Here is an 18,497-nt window from a genome sequence, read left to right on the forward strand (position 1 = left end):
TTTCATAGCTTTTCATAAGTGTTGTGTGAGGTCAGAGCACCACAGACCCCTCAGTAACACACATGCCTCCGAAGTCACTGCAGACCATGTGCACAGGTTTGGTCTGCACTTCTAAAGCTGATGGTTTGTAAAGGCTCCTCAAAGGAAGTGTATCCACCGCGGTTATTTCACGTTACAGAAAATGGATTCGATACAAACAAATTTAGCTGAAAAGAGAAAAAAAAACGGTAAGATAAGAACTGCTGGAGAGAAAAATAGAGACTGATAAAGGATTTGGTTTTCTGTCATGTCCAATTACTCAGTGCCGACGGCATCTCTGAACAAAGACAGTAACAATTTAATTGCTTCAAGCCGATGGGTACGACTCCAATTATTAAGTGTCTGAGACTTCACAGTGATCTTTTTCTGCAGCCACCATAACAGAAAAGGCCTTCTGGCAAACAACTGAGGCAATAATCCGTCTTTCAATCCAATGACCACAGTGAGTATAAAAATACACAATCATAGTTGTTTCCGAGCATCAGCAGAACATCGTTAGTCATTCCTCTCTGCAGCCCTAAATCATGTCAAAGTATGCAGAATTTGTTTAGAAGGGCTGTTTGAGATGAATCAAGATAATCCTTTATCCGCTAAGCCTCTGAGCGGCAGGCAGGTGTACGTGAACAGAAAGGTTCATGCACAATGTAAATCAACCGATAACTGCAGCTTCGATCGCTTCTAGCTTGTTCAACAAGGCAAGGTGTAATACAACATATGTGTCCACACCCATAGATAACACAAAACACATTAAAGCTAATGTGGGCTGCAGCTCAAAGCCTGGGTCTCCTTTTAAGCTGCGCCTCAGGCTGCTGGGAAGAATTTTCCAGTCTACATGTGTGGACACAGCAGGTGTGCAATAAGTGTCAAAGATTTCTTTCTTTTGGGTCATATTTTTGTCTCAACAGAGCACAGAACATGCGATTTATGAAGCAGATCTGTATGTTGTAGCAGAAAATTAGACAGGCAATATGCTATAGCATCAACTTGAATGTTTACATGAAGCTATTGTTACATGTCGTTAGCATGGGGGACATGGTTTTTGATCCCAGCCTTCGTGGCTCCATTATTCAGTCAGTTCAGAGCAAAACAATCGCCAGAATAAATGTTGCCTGTGGCGTGTAGTGTGGAGAGAGACCCGGGAGCGGAAACGGAGAAAGTTAAACAATGATTTATTCACGAAAAGCACACGAGGCATGAGATCCACAAACAAAAAAACTCAAAAAGGGGTCCAGAGAGTGCTGGGCTGTGCGGGCACGGGAAGCACTGAAATAAAAGAGAGGAGACAAGAAATTACTCCACAAGAAAGTTTACAACACTGGATGAATAATATTACCACGAGGTTGATTTAGAGCCGACTGGTACCACGATAAGACGGAGTATACTCTGGCGTCGAGGAGCGTCTCAGCAAGCCAGAAATAGGCGTCTTGATTACGGAAGTGAATCTAGGTGTGCCCAATCCCTCCTCGACGCAGCGGGGGGACGGGTGCCTCCGGAGGCAGGAAGAAAGGTTAGCCACACAAAAACAACGAAAAACAGGAAATGGACCTTCACAATAAAAGTACCAGAAACTACAAACCACAACGGTTGCCATTGTGTGTTTCTGCAAACCATGGACATGTTCACATTTATTTGCATTCAAACTTTATGGTTTATTATATTTCAGTCTTCAATTGAATGCTGTGGTTAAGGTCTGGTTTGGTTTAAGCAGAAAAACCACTTGGTTAGGGTCAGGGGTGGACTGGGGCTAAAAATCAGCTCATTATTGTTTGACTGAACCAGTCACTGATTTTTGAACACAATGACAGAAACTGACAGAACCGTCGGATTTTCAGAACAAAAGTTCAAAGACATCTTCACAGAATCACTCTCCATCACCTGTTGTGTGACCGGGTCCTCTTGCTCCTGCTGGTGATGATGTTGCAATAAGTAGCCTGAAGCCGGGACGGTAGCGCCAGGATCAGGCATGGTCTGCGGGGTCTGTCCTCTGCTATCGGATGCTGCTGCTGCTGGCGCTGCAGCCCCTGCTGCTGCTGCTGCTGCTGCTGCTGCTGGACCAAATAACAGTTATTGTGGTGCATTTAGTGGCCTCTGCTTCCAGTGCTTTTATTTTTTTCTTTCATTGTTTTTCAGTGCCACCAAGGCGTTTTTTCTGTAGTTTTTTTTTCCATGATGTTGTCAGACTCCTCACCTGGCTCACTTGCTGTGACTCTTTTTTTACCCCCGCTCATGCAGCACCTGGGTGATTGACAGGTTTTGTTACCGGGTTTTGTCACCACAAACACAGATGGAATAGTGGTGTTTTCGCCTTTCCGCCATCCCTCGTCCTTCTGATGATGAAAACTCATCTACATGCACCAGTGATCTGAACTACGTCATTTTAACAGCTATTGCAGAAATGAATCTAACATGATTTGCAGAATTGTACAAAGCCAATATTTCATTTTGACTTTACACTTTTGGGACTTCCTGCTCTTAACAATTTAACCCCAATTATCTTTCTGCCGCACTAGCTTGACTGTAGAAACTGAGTTTTTAACCTGAACGAACTTACGCTTGTTAGCATGTAAATGCTAGCGTTAAGCTAGCAGTGAAAACAAAACTACTGATGTAACTTTTAAAAGACTACAACACATAAAAACACACATAACATACAAAATACATACAAAATTTATATTCATAAGCGATAAAACCTTTTCTCAGTCCAGTACACTGAGGGGTTTTGCTGATATAGCCGTACTTAGCTTGTAGCTACTGTTAGCTAATGTTAGCTAATTTTAGATGGATATTATGCAACTGACTGAGCCAGTCTGCCATCTCTATGACTCTTTTCCACTGTGCTGTCAACTTTCTGCAAATAGAATGAACCGAACCTGAAGATTTTTTTTGTTTGAGGTACAAGAGAGATAAATATGTAAGAGTGGAGCTCTACAGCAGCGCTAATCGGCACTTGATGAAAAAAAAAAAGAAGTTTAGCTGCCCTCCGTCTCTTTCTCAAAACTTTGACATCAACAACTGGAGATAATCTGCTGCGTATGAATATGTATGAGGTCTATTAACTATGCTTTTGCTTTAGTCAATCCATCTGGCAGCCTGAGCAGCGCACGACCCCGTAGGCTGTATCTGCTCATCCGTCCGCTCTGTCTGTTGGGTTAGTCGGTTAGTCGTGGAACATTATTGCTGTGTTCAGCCTGGCAGTAGCTTAACGCAGCCTCCAACACACACACACACACACACTCCTCCTGCATTATGCATCATTCATAAACACTGCAAAAACAACTTTTTTTAATTTTAGTTTTCATTTGCTTTGTAAACAAACCAATTAACCACAAATTCTCAGAGGAGAAGATATTTTCTAGCAAAAAAACAAGTTCCAAAAAGTGTTTTTTTTTCCTTCTTCTGCTTATTAATCTTGTACCTTATGTAAAGTCCTCATTAAAAGTCTTAATTTTCTCACTTTGATGACGCGCTATGCTCCTTTCCTATACTGTGTTAATGCAAAATTAAAGCAGCTCTGACTTTGTTGACTGGGGTAACATTAATTCAGGATCAGAGCACAGTAGAACAGTTTCCCCAATAACTCCAAACACAGATATTATTCTGTGATTAATCCTAATTAAGGTCTAATTCTCTTCCTTTGCCCTTGTCTCTGTTTTTCTTACTGCCGGCTCTTTGTATAAAAATAGCTCTGTTTCTTGGTTTTAGAAGGGCTTTCTCTCTCTCTCTCTCTCTGTGTGTGATTGTTGGAGGGTATTTTGGTCGGTCAGTCATGCATGCCTGTCAGCCGTCTGTAATAATTTAAAAACCCTTTTGTGAGTGAGCTCAAATCAGGTTACGTGCGAACCAAGGCCAGAAAAATCCAGTGAGCTCAATAGTGTGGAAAGCTAATTGAAGGTCCCTTTCTGTGGACCTCCGTGATTAAACGGCTGATTAGTCGGTGATTAGAAATGGATTGCCGTATGTTTTTACAGCTCTAATGAGTGGATGACATCCAGCAATGCCTGGATTATCGTGCGACTGCAGCTGTTATGCAATGCATGTTTAATAGCATTAGGATCTGAATATTTGCCTCCAATAGGACAGTTTTTCATTTGTATTAAAGTTCGGTAACAGTAGTCACTCGTTTTTGAAGATCGTCAAACTGCTAGGCAAACATTTCCTTCCACATTCACATCCAGCTGCTGCTGCTGGAGAGGAGAAACCTCTTCTTGTTCATTCCAGGGAACAAACATATCACCTCCTCTACTCCTTTGTAGCTGTACAGTTCCAAATCTTTATATAATCCCCATTATATATCCTTCTCCTCTATTTTGGATATTATTATTAGTATATTGGCATTTGCACACATCCACCATGCTCATTTGGAAGCGGGTACGTAGTACAGCCCAACATACAACAAGAGGTGTTTCCCTGCACTAATTGAGCCATCTCCCTCTTCTGAGTTTCTGCATCAATACAGCAAATATTGACTCTGACGACTCATTGGTCCCACTGGGTTTCAGTTGAAACAGGAAAGGAATTCGGGATGAGTTTTCCCAGAACCGTTTTTCCCCCTCATTCTGCACCATTACCTCTCATCTTCCCCCCTCTCTGTGTCCCTTTGTCTATGTGCTGATACCCATTATTCATCTTTCTCACTTACAGATGCAGATACAGCATATCGATCTCTATATAGAACAACCTCTTGAATAATATACCTAAACTGCCATCTCTGCTCTCAAGTTAAAATATTTAATGTAGAAATGTTCACAGGTTTCAGGCTTTCCACTGAAGTCTTCTTTTTTATTTCTTCACAAAGGTCCTTGATACAGTGTGGGAAATTCAGATCCATTCACGGTGCTCATAATAAAGAGCAGCGAGTGCTTTGGGTACTTTTAATGACCTGAGTTTTGCCTCCCAGGCACTTAGAGGAAGCTCTGTCACTCCCTCAGTGCAAACTTTTGCGTAAATTACATGCAAATGTATGTAGCGATGTGACAATGTATTACAACAATATATTCCAAAAAAGATGGTAGAATTAAACTCAAGCAAAGACAGTTAAGTGAAGTGGTCTTGTTATAACTACAGACTTCCTTCCGCGATAATAGTTACATACAAGTAAAGACTGTATAGAATATAATACTATCCTTTCAGAGTGATCTTTTGTGTAAGTTTTTTGTCGGCTGGAGTTGAGCATAGCTGACTTATAATGAGCTGCCACCTCAGAAAATCAGTAGATGTGGCCCTAAATGTAATGTTCAGTGGGGTTAGTCAATTAAAACAGGCTTAAAACCTACTTTATTTTATCCATCCATCCATTATCTATACACCGCTGAATCCTTTGCAGGGTCACGGGGGGGCTGGAGCCTATCCCAGCCGTCTCTCGGGCGAAGGCAGGGGACACCCTGGGCAGGTCGCCAGCCTACCACAGGGCTACTTTATTTTAAACAGCCATTATTAATGAAGGCACAATGTAATAAATAGCACCATCTTTTCTCTTCAAGTGCACATGCATGTCGTTCTTGTCATGACCCGTGCCATGCACGCCGGTTTTTTGTTAAGTTTCCCATTGTGTGTTGTCTTTGCCTGGTTTTTGTTACATCCTGTTTTATTTTGAAGGTTCATGTTATGTGTCTTTGTGTTGCTTTACTTCCTGTGTTTTCCCTCCAGTGTGATTGTCTGATGTGTTTCACCTGTGTGTCATTTGTGTTCCTGCCTTGTGTATTTAAGTCCGTGTCTTCCCCCCAGTCTTTGTCGGGTCGTTGTCTGTGCTACCTTGCGGCCTGTGAATCCTTGTTGTCCATGTTCCCGTGTCATAGTCCTAGCCTTAGTCATAGCCCCTTAGTAAGTGTTTTTCCTTGTGTTGTCTTGTTCATGTCCGTGCCATGTTTCATGTCAGTGTTATCCCTTGGTTTGTCTTTGTTCATGTCTGTGCCATGTTCCCGGTGAGTGTTTCCTTGTATTGTCGCTAGTCTTGTCCCCAGCTCTATTGTGTCTTGTGTTCATGTGTGTTCATTCCCTGTGTTGTTTCATTGTTGTGTGACTCCCTTTCCCATAGTGTGTCTTTATCATAGTTCCCCGAGTTTTGGTTTTTGTTGTTTTATCTTTGTGTTTAATAAATTCGCTTATTATTTTGAACCAAGCGCCCCCACGAGTCTGCATCTGGGTTCTACCCATAGGTTCCTTAGATTCCCCTTAAATCCCACCTTCCTGACAGTTCTTAAAGGCATCTGTCCGGTTGAACTGAAGACCATGTTGAATACACAAGATAACGTATGCATATACTGTCTTTTAGTCATGCCATATGTAAAAAAACACAGACAGCATGGTGCACCTTGTTACCCGAATGGTCACAGTGCGTACCACATGGCCACATGACGGCAACCGTTGCCGGGTTGATTCCAGCCAGTGACCTTTCTCGCATGTCATCTCTCTCAGCCATTTCCTGTTTGCCTCTTCACTGTCACAATCCAATAAAAGGGAAGGCAAAAATCTTAAAAAATATACACATCACAAAGGCCAAGGGTAGTAAATGACACAAAGAAATGTTTTACACCTGGAATGTTCAGCTTGAAAGTTAAAGCAGCCTATGTGGTCTTTTCTTGTTTACATTCACATTAACACACACTGTGTAGCTTGAGCAAACATGTCAAGTGCATTTCTCTCCTCATGAAACATTTAGAAGTAAATGGATTTGAGAAGCCGAATTCGAAAGTATCTGAAACCCAGCATTGTTTATGCCAATGTTTACCTGCTAGCAGTCTTCCTTCCTGTCTTTGCTGGTCGCTTCCTCATATTGGCATCTCACAGCCACCTGTAGATCAGTGGAATAGTGTGACACCATTGCTAAGAATTTCTCTTGCATCACCTGTGTGTGTAAAGGTGCATCCTCATGCGCATGCACAAGATAAACAAAACAGGGAACCAGTGATAGAAAAACGGTGGTGGTCTAAGGGGCCAGAGGAAACCCTCAATGTGCAGTAAACAGTTTGCTCTGGCTATAAATAAGCACGTGGCATGGTGGAAAGTTTCCACCAGAGGAGTTTAGCATAGCGAGAATGAATGTTCATGAGGAAAGTATTGGCAAAAACAGTACAAACTTATATAAAACATCTAGTTTTCTGCCTGGTACCAAAGCTTCTAAAGATGCTCTCAGCAGTTGACAGTGGGTGGGAGGGACTCGCTTATCTCCAAGCATTTCTAAGGGGGTCTTCAGGTCCGATGCTTAAGGTAAATACCTCATTAAATTAATTGTAAATTAAATGTAAATTGGCCGTGCTGTCGCACCTGAGTCGGTCTGTCTGTCCAGGTCTAGCAGGGATGTTTCAGCACAGACAGACCAAACATTTGTACACACATATGGATAAACTGTATAAACACAGTCACAGAAGCCAATTTATACTCCGGGATAAACACACACAAAGCGCTCAAACACAAACACACGTGCAGCAGACACGCAGTTATTCACACAAACAACAACAAACGTCAACTCACACCGAGCTCCGTCTGTTCACATCGTGACATCGACTGATTTGAAGCAGATACGGAGAAACGAGAGAACAAATGTGCAAAGATAAGGTGCGTGTGTGTGTGTGTGTGTGTGTATTTTGGGGGGCAGAAACAACTACACAATTAAAAAAAACCATCTTTCAAACTATATTTTATCACTTTTGCTGTCATGTACAAAAGAGAAAGGATTGCACACACGCACGCACACACACACACACATATACATACACGTAATCATGTTTTCATTACTTTTGGGGACATTACAGACACTTACATTCATTTCCTGGAAACTTGTCATAACCATAACTCAAGTCTTCACTCTGAAATTTAATGATTTACGGTATGGGGACTTGCATTTTGTTCCATTATTGAAGGAGAGTCCCCACAGTGTGACTGTGTAAACAGATCTACGTCCCCACAACATAAGCAACATACACACAACACACACACACACACACTTGTGCAGAAACTCAGATCTTCAATCCCCCCCAGAGGAAAAGGGATGCAGGAGGTGAGCAGAATAACAAAGTGGAAAGAAAAAGAACATTTTGTCTGATGTTCTCAGGAGTGACAGTTTGGCCTGTTTTCTTTGGGATTTTTTTGGTCTCAGAGGGAGGAATCTCTCCCTTTCTGCTCTGACATGTTCCCTCCAAGTGGTCGTGACTGAAACTTTCCCAACAATAAATGCGCATGATGAAGAGGGGCTTTTCTAATGAGATTCAGCTTAAGGTGGTGAAGCACGGTTCAGCACTACAGGGCTGAAGAGATGCACCATGGCACCGGGTCATGTTTAGAAATTTAGAACTGGAACTAAATGAGCGTATATGTGTATTCTGTGTGTAGTATGACAGTACTCTTTAATCTTCAGTAGCTTTATCTCTGTAGGTTTTATCTGGTTCTTAGCTTCTGCTGCAGTTCTTTCTTGCTTCATGACCCATTTTCCTTCTTCAGGGGGTCTTTTTCTTTTCTTATCAGATGTTCTCAGAATGAACGGAAGTACAATGACAGTATCGCTGCTGATCGAAAGTGTTGTATCTTATCTGCACTATATTTAGTTATGCTTTATTTAGGGATGTTTTATGTGATCTTTGAACAGACTGAACTGTTCTTTTGTTTTCTAAAAAAGTCAGGACGCTGTGTAAAACTTAAATAAAAAAGAATGTGATTACTTGCTAATCCCTTTTTGACAGATACTCAACTGAAAACAGTACAAAGACAAGACAATGTATTTGATGTTTTACTTCATCAACTTCATTGATTTTTATAAATATCTGCTTATTCTGAATTTGATGCAGCACACGTTTCAAGCAAGTTGGGACAGGAGCAACAAAAGACTGGGAAAGTTGTGGACTACTCCAAAAACACCTGTTTGGATCATTCCACAGGTAAACAGATTGATTGGTAACAGGTGATAGTTTCATGATTGGGTATGAAAGGAGCATCCTGGAAAGGCTCAGTGGTTCACAAGCGAGGATGGAACGAGGTTCACCACTTTGTGAGCACATGATTGGATAAAGGATGTTACTACATGGACTCAGGAACACAGTTTGTTTGCAGATGATTGAATTATGTTTTTCTACACAGTGCCCCAACTTTTGTGGAATCTGGGTTGTAAACAGAATCAACTCAGGAAACGTAGTTGTAATATTAACTAACCATGACGCTGACTCGTGAACATCTGTAATATGCAATTTTGCAGTTTTTGGAGACAGCACTGACTGATGCATCCAACATCTTTTACCGGGACCAAGCTCAAAACAGCCCTGTGTTAAAAATAATGCAGGCAGCTGCATAGGTGGGGCATATTGTAGTGAAATACAGTCCAGGAAATCCAGTTTGTCTTATTGTCTTAAGTCTTATTACTGCAGATGCATAAACACAGTGCACTCTGAGACTTAACAGCTCTGAAAAGTTGTCACAGCGGCAGTTATTATTACCTCCACCAAGGTTACGTTTTCAATTCTGTTTGTCAGCAGGATTACAGAAATACATTTTTAGAGCAAAAACCTTTTCTCAGATTAAGGAGTGGCAATGGATTGATTGTGAAGTTTATGTAAAGAGTCTGCTATTGACCTCGGCGGAGGTCTTCGCTCTCCGATTGCTGTTCCAGTTTTATCTTTTGTTGCGACGATTGTGAGCTAAACTGCAGAAATACACTGCTCAAGTTACAAAACGATCTACCAGCAACGTGATCTGAACGAGCAGCACAGCATGACCCCAAGAGACATTTGCCACTCTGATGGTGATTTCAAAGAGAGGTTTAACACTGCTAAATATAAACCACTTAAATATAATATGACTGAGAGGTTGTCAGGAGGGCAATAGCAAACAAAACATCAGCGCTAGACGAAGCGGGTTTCCCAAAGGACCTTTCGCTTTTTCAGACTTTCACAAAAATATGACATTTACAAGAAGGTGACAGCATGATGTTATTTTAACAACATTATTCCAAACTGTGTGAAAGATTTCAGAGGAAAACATCCCTCATCCACTTTAACTCAAGCTTTTAAGCTGCATCTGGAAATTCACAAATCTAATCTCGTCTTCTTTAGCCACATCCTAACTGTGGCAGCGACCATGTTTGTTGCTCAAGTCACTGTGGATAACCTGCAGACCCCACTGGTGTCCTTCTGCATTGAAAGGACAGCAGCATGTAACCCCTTCTATCCAGCTTCATACCTGTCCACCTTACACGCTTTGCTCTGTGGGTGGCCATCAGTAGAATAAAGGAACCGTCCAGACTCATCTCTGAAGTCACTGGGGCAGCTTTGCTCTGTGTTGGTTTTATTTATTCATTATTCCGGTTTTATTTATTCACACTGTGCTCTTCAGTCAGCAGATCAAACTACTTAAAACAGCATGACCCCACCTCACTCAGCTCCCTCGGTTAGGCTCTTCCTGTCATCTGTCACACATGTCTGTATCTCTTTATTCCTACATGCCTGTGCATTATGAGGTGATTACGAGTTCTCTACTTACACACATCCTGGAATTTCTGTGAAAATATTTTATACATGTGCAAATATTTACCTGCTAACTGTATCTGAACATTAATTTCACAAGGTCAAGCTCTTTAACATCCCCTTTTAACAACCACATTGACTGACAAATGAATTTAATGTTGCACACTGCATCTCCCACACACTTGTTGGGATTAAAAAAAAAACTCAAAAAGCCCTTGACGTGAGAGTGGGCACACAGTCACGCAGAGTCTTAATCATGCATACTCACACTTTTGCTGTCGTGTACAATCTGACAACTTGATGCCAAAGTGATAAAAAGTGAACGGAAGTGCATTCACAACAGCAGAAAACATGCAAGCTGTAGGAACCCAAACAGACACACATCTTGTTTAATGTGTAGTCAAAGGATGTAGTGTCGCATTTAGAGGATTCAACTTGTGGCAGGCGGTGGAGGGTGCTTGTGTTTAAAGGGATCACAAAGAACTCACTAACTTGCTGCATGAGCTGATTTCCCTCCCACCTTCATTAGCGGACACAAATGCCTTCTGCAGAAGACCAGCGTTATGATTATCAGGAGATCTAAAGTGATTTTCAATGGGTGCCGGTGCAAGATGCTCTGTTACTATTTAGAATAGCAAACCTTGCATGAAGCTGCACCATTTCTTTGTCTAAATAAGACGAGCTGTCTATGTAAACCGTCTCTCCTCTGTCGCGAGGTTTAGACTGAGATGGCAAATCCAGTCTGGATCTGGACAATTCAGACAATGGCACTCTTATGAGCAGACTAGTTGGAGAACGATGGTGCAAACATAAGCATCCAGCGTGCAATGGGATGAGAGTGCCTGGCTTTCTGAGTGATCTTAATACTTTGGCCTTTGTTAATCCCAGTAATGTAGCCAAAAGTCTCATTTTGTCTGCTCTCTGCATTGAATGGAAAAAATGCTGATTCATTGTTTATTTTATCTTTTCTGCAACTGTGCAAGTGTGGACTGTCACTGCACCAGTAGTAGTATACAGTAGCCAGCAGTCACCCTGTTACCACTCTGCAGTTGTTGCTGTTTGTTTATTCCTGCAGAGAAAACAACCAATTAAACTTACAGTATTAATGAGACTCCATCACTGAGCTGATGGAAACCAGTGTCTTTTGAAATTTGCATGACACTGTAAAAGAGGAACAGACTGACACTTCTAAACCTCAGCCTCCCCTCCTTTAGTATACAACTAAAGCAGAGTATCTGTGGTAATAGTATTGGTCATGGCACTCAATCTTAGGATGGGGATGAGCTGTGGATGCCAGCATGAGAGACAGAAATGGCGAAGAAAAGGCATAAAATGGAATTAAATTTCCACACTCCTCCTGACTGCCTTGTTGTTGCTTCCCTCTGTTACCACTGTCTGCCAATACTCTCTTTCTTATTAATTGAAAAAAAAAATGTAGAAATGCGTCATGGGCAATACTTGCACGTTCCCTCTGCCTGTGAAATGCACACACACACTTGTCCTGTGGCCTCATAGAGAGACAGTATCGGGTGATAATGGGTGAAGAGTTTAAAAGACAATAGAAGAGGACTGAATGACTGAGTCACAGCATAAAGGCCGAGTTCAGAATGAGCTGAAAACGCATCAGTTTACATCACTTTAACCAAATCGATGTGTAACTGTCACAGCTTTACATCACAGGAGCTGAGTCACTCTGTATTCACATTAATAAGGCAGCATGATCAAAAGAAAATTACTAACAGAAATGACTTAGTGGATTATATTCAGCAACACACACACATGCACACACTCTGTCTCAAAGAAGTTGCACACTGTCAGGTTTAATTTGACGCTGACCGTAGCCACATGAGGTGACATCGTAAAGGACTACATCTCTTTGTGTGCACCGCCTCTGCCTCAACTCTGCTGTGACTCCTTTCAGTCGGTGACTCATAAACATCCTCAGAAACCTCACTTCTCATTAGAGCAACAGCAGGACCAGAATTCTCTTCTCCTCTCTCCACGACCGATTTGTGAGACTTCAAGGATAAAGGCGAGGAAGGAAGTACACACCCAGATAGAGTGAACCTGCCACCCGAAGCAACCACGGTGCTCTGTGCAGCTGGTCCCACGCCAAGAAGCCCTGAGCTGTTTACATCTATGATTCTTCTTCAGAGAAGGACCTTGCATGGGGTCCAGCATCAAAAGCTGCTGGAATATTAGAATTAGAATATCAATATCCAGTAGCAGAATAAAAACCTCTAACGAGTCCACTGTACGCTACCTGCAAGGCACCAAGGAAGACAATCAAACATAGCAACTAGTCGGTGAACATAGTCAAGCATTTAGCCACTAAAGATGCTTCCATTAAGCCCCTAGTGGAGAACAAAACGGAGCTAAAAGGAGAGTGAATACTGGACTTATATTAGTAAGGTTACCTGTATGTCATGGTTTTATGTCCTCTAGGAGCAAAGTATATATCAGTGCAACAATTAAAAAAAAATCCATTAGAAAAAGGTCTGATTGAGTATCAAAAAAATTAAAATAACATCTGAAGTTTTAGTTCTTTCGTCACTGGCACTGATTATAGGTGCATATTTAAAAAAAAAACAGCTGCTAATCTGGATTTTCTCCTATTTTTTTCAACACAAAAACAACCTCCTCTGCCAATGACAGCTCAGTGATGTGTTTGAATATGAGCATCAGATCACTGTAAATCTGATCCTTCAAAAAAACCTGGAAGAGACAGCTGGGGGGCAGCCTGGCCGTGCCATTAACGGACCTCAGTCAATCAGCTGCCACTGTGCAAGTGTTGTGTATTGCTGCTTGAACTATAAGTGTTATGATGTATCTGACCTTAATTTGTGCAGTGTCCTCTGTGTGCTCAGTAATAATCATGGGTCATTACTTCAATTATGGCCCGGTGAACTCGACTCACCGTGGGGGAGCAACACAGACACACAGACACACACATACTCAGAAACACACAGTTGTGTTTCTATCATTTTTGGGGACATTACATAGACTTACATTCATTTCCTGGAGACACTAACCATAACCACTACTTGCATAACCCTTCACCCTAAAAGTCTAAGGATTTACATTATGAGGACTTGTGTTTTGTCCCCATAAGGAAGCCGAGTCCACACATACACACGAAGAGAGACTAGGTCTAAACAACAAACTATTAGTATGAGACTCTTCCCGCTTGCTGTTTTCTTTCTAGACGGTCTCTAATAGTGATGGACAAGTGTTTTGTACCTGAGCCATCTGGACAATCTGGTAGCTCCTAGTTACATCTTGTTATATCTAACTACTATTCTACTATTAAATAAATGTGCATAGTACAAAGTGAAGAAACCTAAAATCTTGACATGTATGTTGCCTTTTTAAATAGAGAGGAAACAGACATATTTTGCATTGATCGCTATGCATTTTCATGATCATCTAATTGGGCTTGAAAGAGTTTGATTGAATCGAACCCTTTTACTTGAAAATATTCTCTATAGAGAAATTAATGGAATAGAACAAAATAACAGTCAGTTTTAACAGTTTTCAGATCGGTGATCAAATCAGAGGTGACAGTGAAATCGGTAATCACTGGCATGAAATTATAAGCTACATTTGTCTGTCTGAAATATAGGACCCATGTTTCAGAAGCGACTAAGCATTTTCAGTGGTATCTGCATGTGTGCTGTGTGTGAGAACAGGTATAACAACAGCCAGCCAATTCTTTTATTCACTGTGAAACTGTTAACCCTTTTCTTTTGTGTCGCCAACATGCAGACTCTACGGCGAGCTGACGAACTGCACGTACCTGGTGGCCCTGAAGATGGAGTGCTTCTGGCCCAACAGGCTGGTGGACGAGTTCTTCATCGGGGTCCACAGGCACTACTTCCACGACTGCTCGCTGTCTGGACGGCTTCTCAGGGACCCGCCCAACCGCATCCTGGGTCCCTTCATCGTAGTGCCGATCCTGGTCACCCTCCTCATGACGGCACTGGTGGTGTGGAGAAGCAAACGCAGTGAGGGGATTGTGTAGTGAAGGGAAGCAGAGAGGCAGGGTCACAAGACTCAAGACAAGAGGTACTTATTGGGCCTAAGGTTGCGTCATATTCACCCTCAGTAACCAAAGCATCTCTTTTCCTGAGTGTTTGGGGCAAGGGTTTCAGTGGGACCAGAATCACATTATAATTGGCCCTGAAGAGGAGCTGAACGAGATAAACTTAAAGCGTACTTCAGTGATGCCTGAATGCACATCAAAGTGAAGCCTTTGCAGCTCCCATCTATTCTTACACCAACAGTGTGCTGAAATCTTTTATTTGGTTTACAGAGCAAAGAGGGGCCAAGCTGCTCACCTGAATCCAACGTCGACCAGGATGACTAATGGAAACTGTAAATATATATATAAAAAAAATCACTTTATTGAGAGAAACTGCTTCAAAGAGTTTTGGATGTGGTGATATTGCTACTACGCATACAAAAATTGGACAACTATTTTTGGAGACCATGAAAATAACCGCCACCTACTACAGCAAACAGGAAACACAGGAATGAAACACAGTGCTGAGCTTTTCCAGGAGACCTGTTTTACCCAGTGGTTAAAATACATCGGACAAATACTCCAACCTTCTGTTAGGAAACCCAGGTGTATCAGATTTTATGTGTATATACATACACTGTAATCATACACAGTACAAAACGAGATTAATGTGTCAGTTGATTGTCAGAATGTCTTTGTAATGCAATCAAGACAGCAAGTAATTTTTCTCAGATGCCTGATTTTAACTGATGTGTATTATATTTGAACTATATACTCTGAATAAAGCTGGCTCCTAGTCACACTGTCAAGCTATAGCAGGAGTCGAATGTGTCTGTTTTTAGCTTTCATTCCCTTTCCGCTGCTCGTATCAGACGCCCTGGCCTCAGGTCCTCAGTGTCCTGGCATACCTAGAGCTCAGTCTCCCTTCTGAATAGGAAACAAAGACATGTTTCCAGAGCATGATGCACACTGAACCAGCAGGAGATAATGATGTCGCAGGCTAAAGGTTGGTGCGATGTGCAGCGCAGAGGATTGAAAGTCAGCACAACACAGAGATGACGGTCACTGCATAGAAGGTCAAGGCCCCAATTTGGCCGGGCTGTGATGATGTTCTTTTTGCAGCTTCCATCCTCCGTCACGAAGGAAACTAAAGTGAAGAAATGCCAGCAGACACACAGGTGCTGCAAGTGAGGACTTTGAAGGCCAGCATACACAGGCAGACGTTGGGAGACTGCAGACAGTTAATTAACCAAAAATCCTTTTATTGTCTATGATTTTTGTCCCTCAAACATGTTGTCCATGCTGTTTACCATATAGAAAGAAATCATAATAACAATTACCACATTGATTGCATCCAATTGAGGCAGTAACGTGAAAATGTGGAAGGAAGAAGAACAAAGGGTGGGAAATTGACAGCAGAAAAATCACAAGTCTAACTGCAGAGAGAACATAAAGCAATGGATTAGCCAACGCACATCTCTGCCATAGCCTAAAGCACAGTTTGTGTATCATGGACCTTAGGTTTCTATTGATTTATGATCTCCCAGTGTGGTAGAGTGTGCTGTGTGAACTGTTTCCTCATTGATATTTTTGAATGCTGTCTTTCCTTTATAGATTCATTGACCTGTACCCTGCCTGTCAGCAAAACACACTTTAAAACACACCCACACTTCCCCAACGTGATCTTACTTTGTACTTTGTGCCAAAAGCTCTTGGAAAACAGAAGGAAATGTTTGCTATGAAGTGTATAATTTTCTGTTGGAGTGACTTATAATGACTGAATTTCGAAATCTATGATGATGAAGAAAAGTTAAATAAAGTATCTGATTCATGTGTCTGATGCACTGAGGACTGACATGTGTCTCGTGAGTTAGAGCGATGGTGCGAAAAGGCTTTTGGATGCTAAGTGTTACATATGAATGATGAATCCTGCATTAATGCATGCATGGCTTAGTGCCCAACAATGAGTCATAATGAATGCACCAGGTTCAAGCCCCCGTGCCATTTGATGAAGTGTGAAAAATATGAGAAGGAAAAACTATATTTAGTTAAGTGTAAACAAAACAAAGGCCTATGGTTTATACATCACAAAGCTTCGTATCCTGAGGAGTTATCAGTATATCTAGGAATTAAGTCTCATTACGTTGCTCTTTTCACACAGCAGTAAAAGGGGAAATGAATTTTTGATTGAATGTATGTATTGGTGTTCCCATAAAGGTCATATCATATCCATCACAAAGCAAGTAAGGTAAGAAACTCAGAGGTAATTTAGAGCACACATCCTGTTCTTAGTTGTTTCTTATAACATGAAAGAACAACTTGACATTGTTACAGGTGCAAGACAAGTCTCAAGTCAGGCAAGACAAGTCCAAGTCAAGTGCCATGTCATTAGAGACATGTCTAATTCCAGTGTCACGTCATTTGTGACAAGTCTTAGTCAAGTGTCAAGTCATAGGAGGTAAGTCCAAATCAAGTGTCGAGTCACTTTGAGATAAGTCCAAGTCAAGTGTCAAGTCGTTTAAGACATGTCTCAATTAAGTGTCAGGTCAAGTGCAAATCAACTGTCATATCATTCCTGACAAGTCATTTGAGGCAAGTCTCAGCCAACTGTTTGGTCATTTGAGACAAGTGCAAGCCAAGTCTCAAGCCATTTTAGAAAAGTCCAAGTCAACTGTCAAGTCATGTCTAATTCAAGTGTCATGTCACTTCGAGACAAATCTGAGTCAAGAGTCAAATCATTTGAGGTAAGTCTAAGTCAAATATCAAGTCATTTAAGACATATCTTATTCAAGCATAATGTCATTAGACACAAGTCTGAGTCAAATTTCAAGTCATTTGAGACAAATACAAGTCATGAGTCAAGTCATTTGACTTTCAAGCAATTTGAAACATATAGAAGACGTGTCAAGTCATTTGAGACAAGCCCAAGTGTCAGCTCATTGGGGCAATGCCAAATCTGAATTGTGTGTGTGTTCAAATTATGTTCGAACACTTCACTTTCTCACGATGATAGTCCTTTTTTTTACATTGCTGACAAGTCATTTCACTGCACAGGCCTAATAATTAAATATTAAAGGTGTGTGGTTATGCAAGGCCGTACGCTGTGCTGTTAATTTTTTATTGTTCTGAGATTTCACTAGTTGAGACCTGAATGTTTTTGCTCCAAGTCACGACTCAAGACTGATTTGTGTCTGAACTCTGCAGCTCTTTCAAAGGATTGGCTTTGCAAGGCGGAGGAGGACTCTCATTGACAGATGATTTTTACAAGTTTCAGAAAAGTACCATGTAACCCCACACAGCCTGCTACATGGAAATTTAATGTTATTCATAGAAGTTTACCTTGAGTCAAAGTCACTTGAGTCAGAAAGTCAGCCAATGAAGTGGGCCAGAACATAATCTTTTTGACTGACATCTCCTGTGTGCCTTGTTTTCGGGCAGGATAAATTAACATTCATCGTTCTTATTAGCACATGGACGTAACTTCCACCATAGCTTCACCCACCCTCAACACGCAGAGGTCTTATCAGCCAGAATGACTGAAAACACCTGGGTGAGTAGCCTTTAAACATCAGAGAGTACAATAAAATGCTGCGCTGTAGAAACAGCACACTTCCCATTCAAGGCTCCACTTGTAGTTCATTTGTCACCCTTTTTAATTTGGCATTTTCTAAGCTTTTCATTCAACCATCCCTCTATTTATTGTTGCCAAGGTTAAAGAATAAAAACCCTTATTAATTGCCAACTGGACCATAATTTCCAAAGTGGCTCGATGCTGCAAAACAAAAAAAATTCTCTCCATGTAGCAGCATCCTCCTACTTGTGTTAACACTAAAAAAGAGCTGAGGCTGTGGCTTTCAAGGTATTGCAACTGTCAACATTAAACTGAAACGTACAATATAAAACCGCCAACATGATGATTGCTAAGCACCTAGCATAGCTGACGTAATATGGCATCACTGGTGGTGTTAGCTGACCAGACTGCCCTAATC

General features: G+C 41.5%; 1 protein-coding gene across 3 annotated transcripts in view; it reads left to right on the forward strand.

Annotated features, from left to right (window-relative positions):
* Positions 1-16,283, forward strand: part of ramp1 (receptor activity modifying protein 1) — a 56,411-nt gene extending 40,128 nt beyond the window's left edge. For 2 of the 3 annotated variants that reach the window (XM_041951119.1, XM_041951122.1), the window contains exon 3: positions 14,253-16,283. In XM_041951119.1, the coding sequence (XP_041807053.1) occupies positions 14,253-14,508 (256 nt within the window). In that variant the 3' untranslated portion in view covers positions 14,509-16,283. The remainder of the gene's footprint in view (positions 1-14,252) is intronic. The other variant, XM_041951121.1, reaches the window with a different exon arrangement.
* The last annotated feature ends 2,214 nt before the right edge of the window (positions 16,284-18,497 follow it).

Source organism: Chelmon rostratus, chromosome 13 (genome assembly GCF_017976325.1).
Source record: "Chelmon rostratus isolate fCheRos1 chromosome 13, fCheRos1.pri, whole genome shotgun sequence".
NCBI lineage: Eukaryota > Metazoa > Chordata > Actinopteri > Chaetodontiformes > Chaetodontidae > Chelmon > Chelmon rostratus.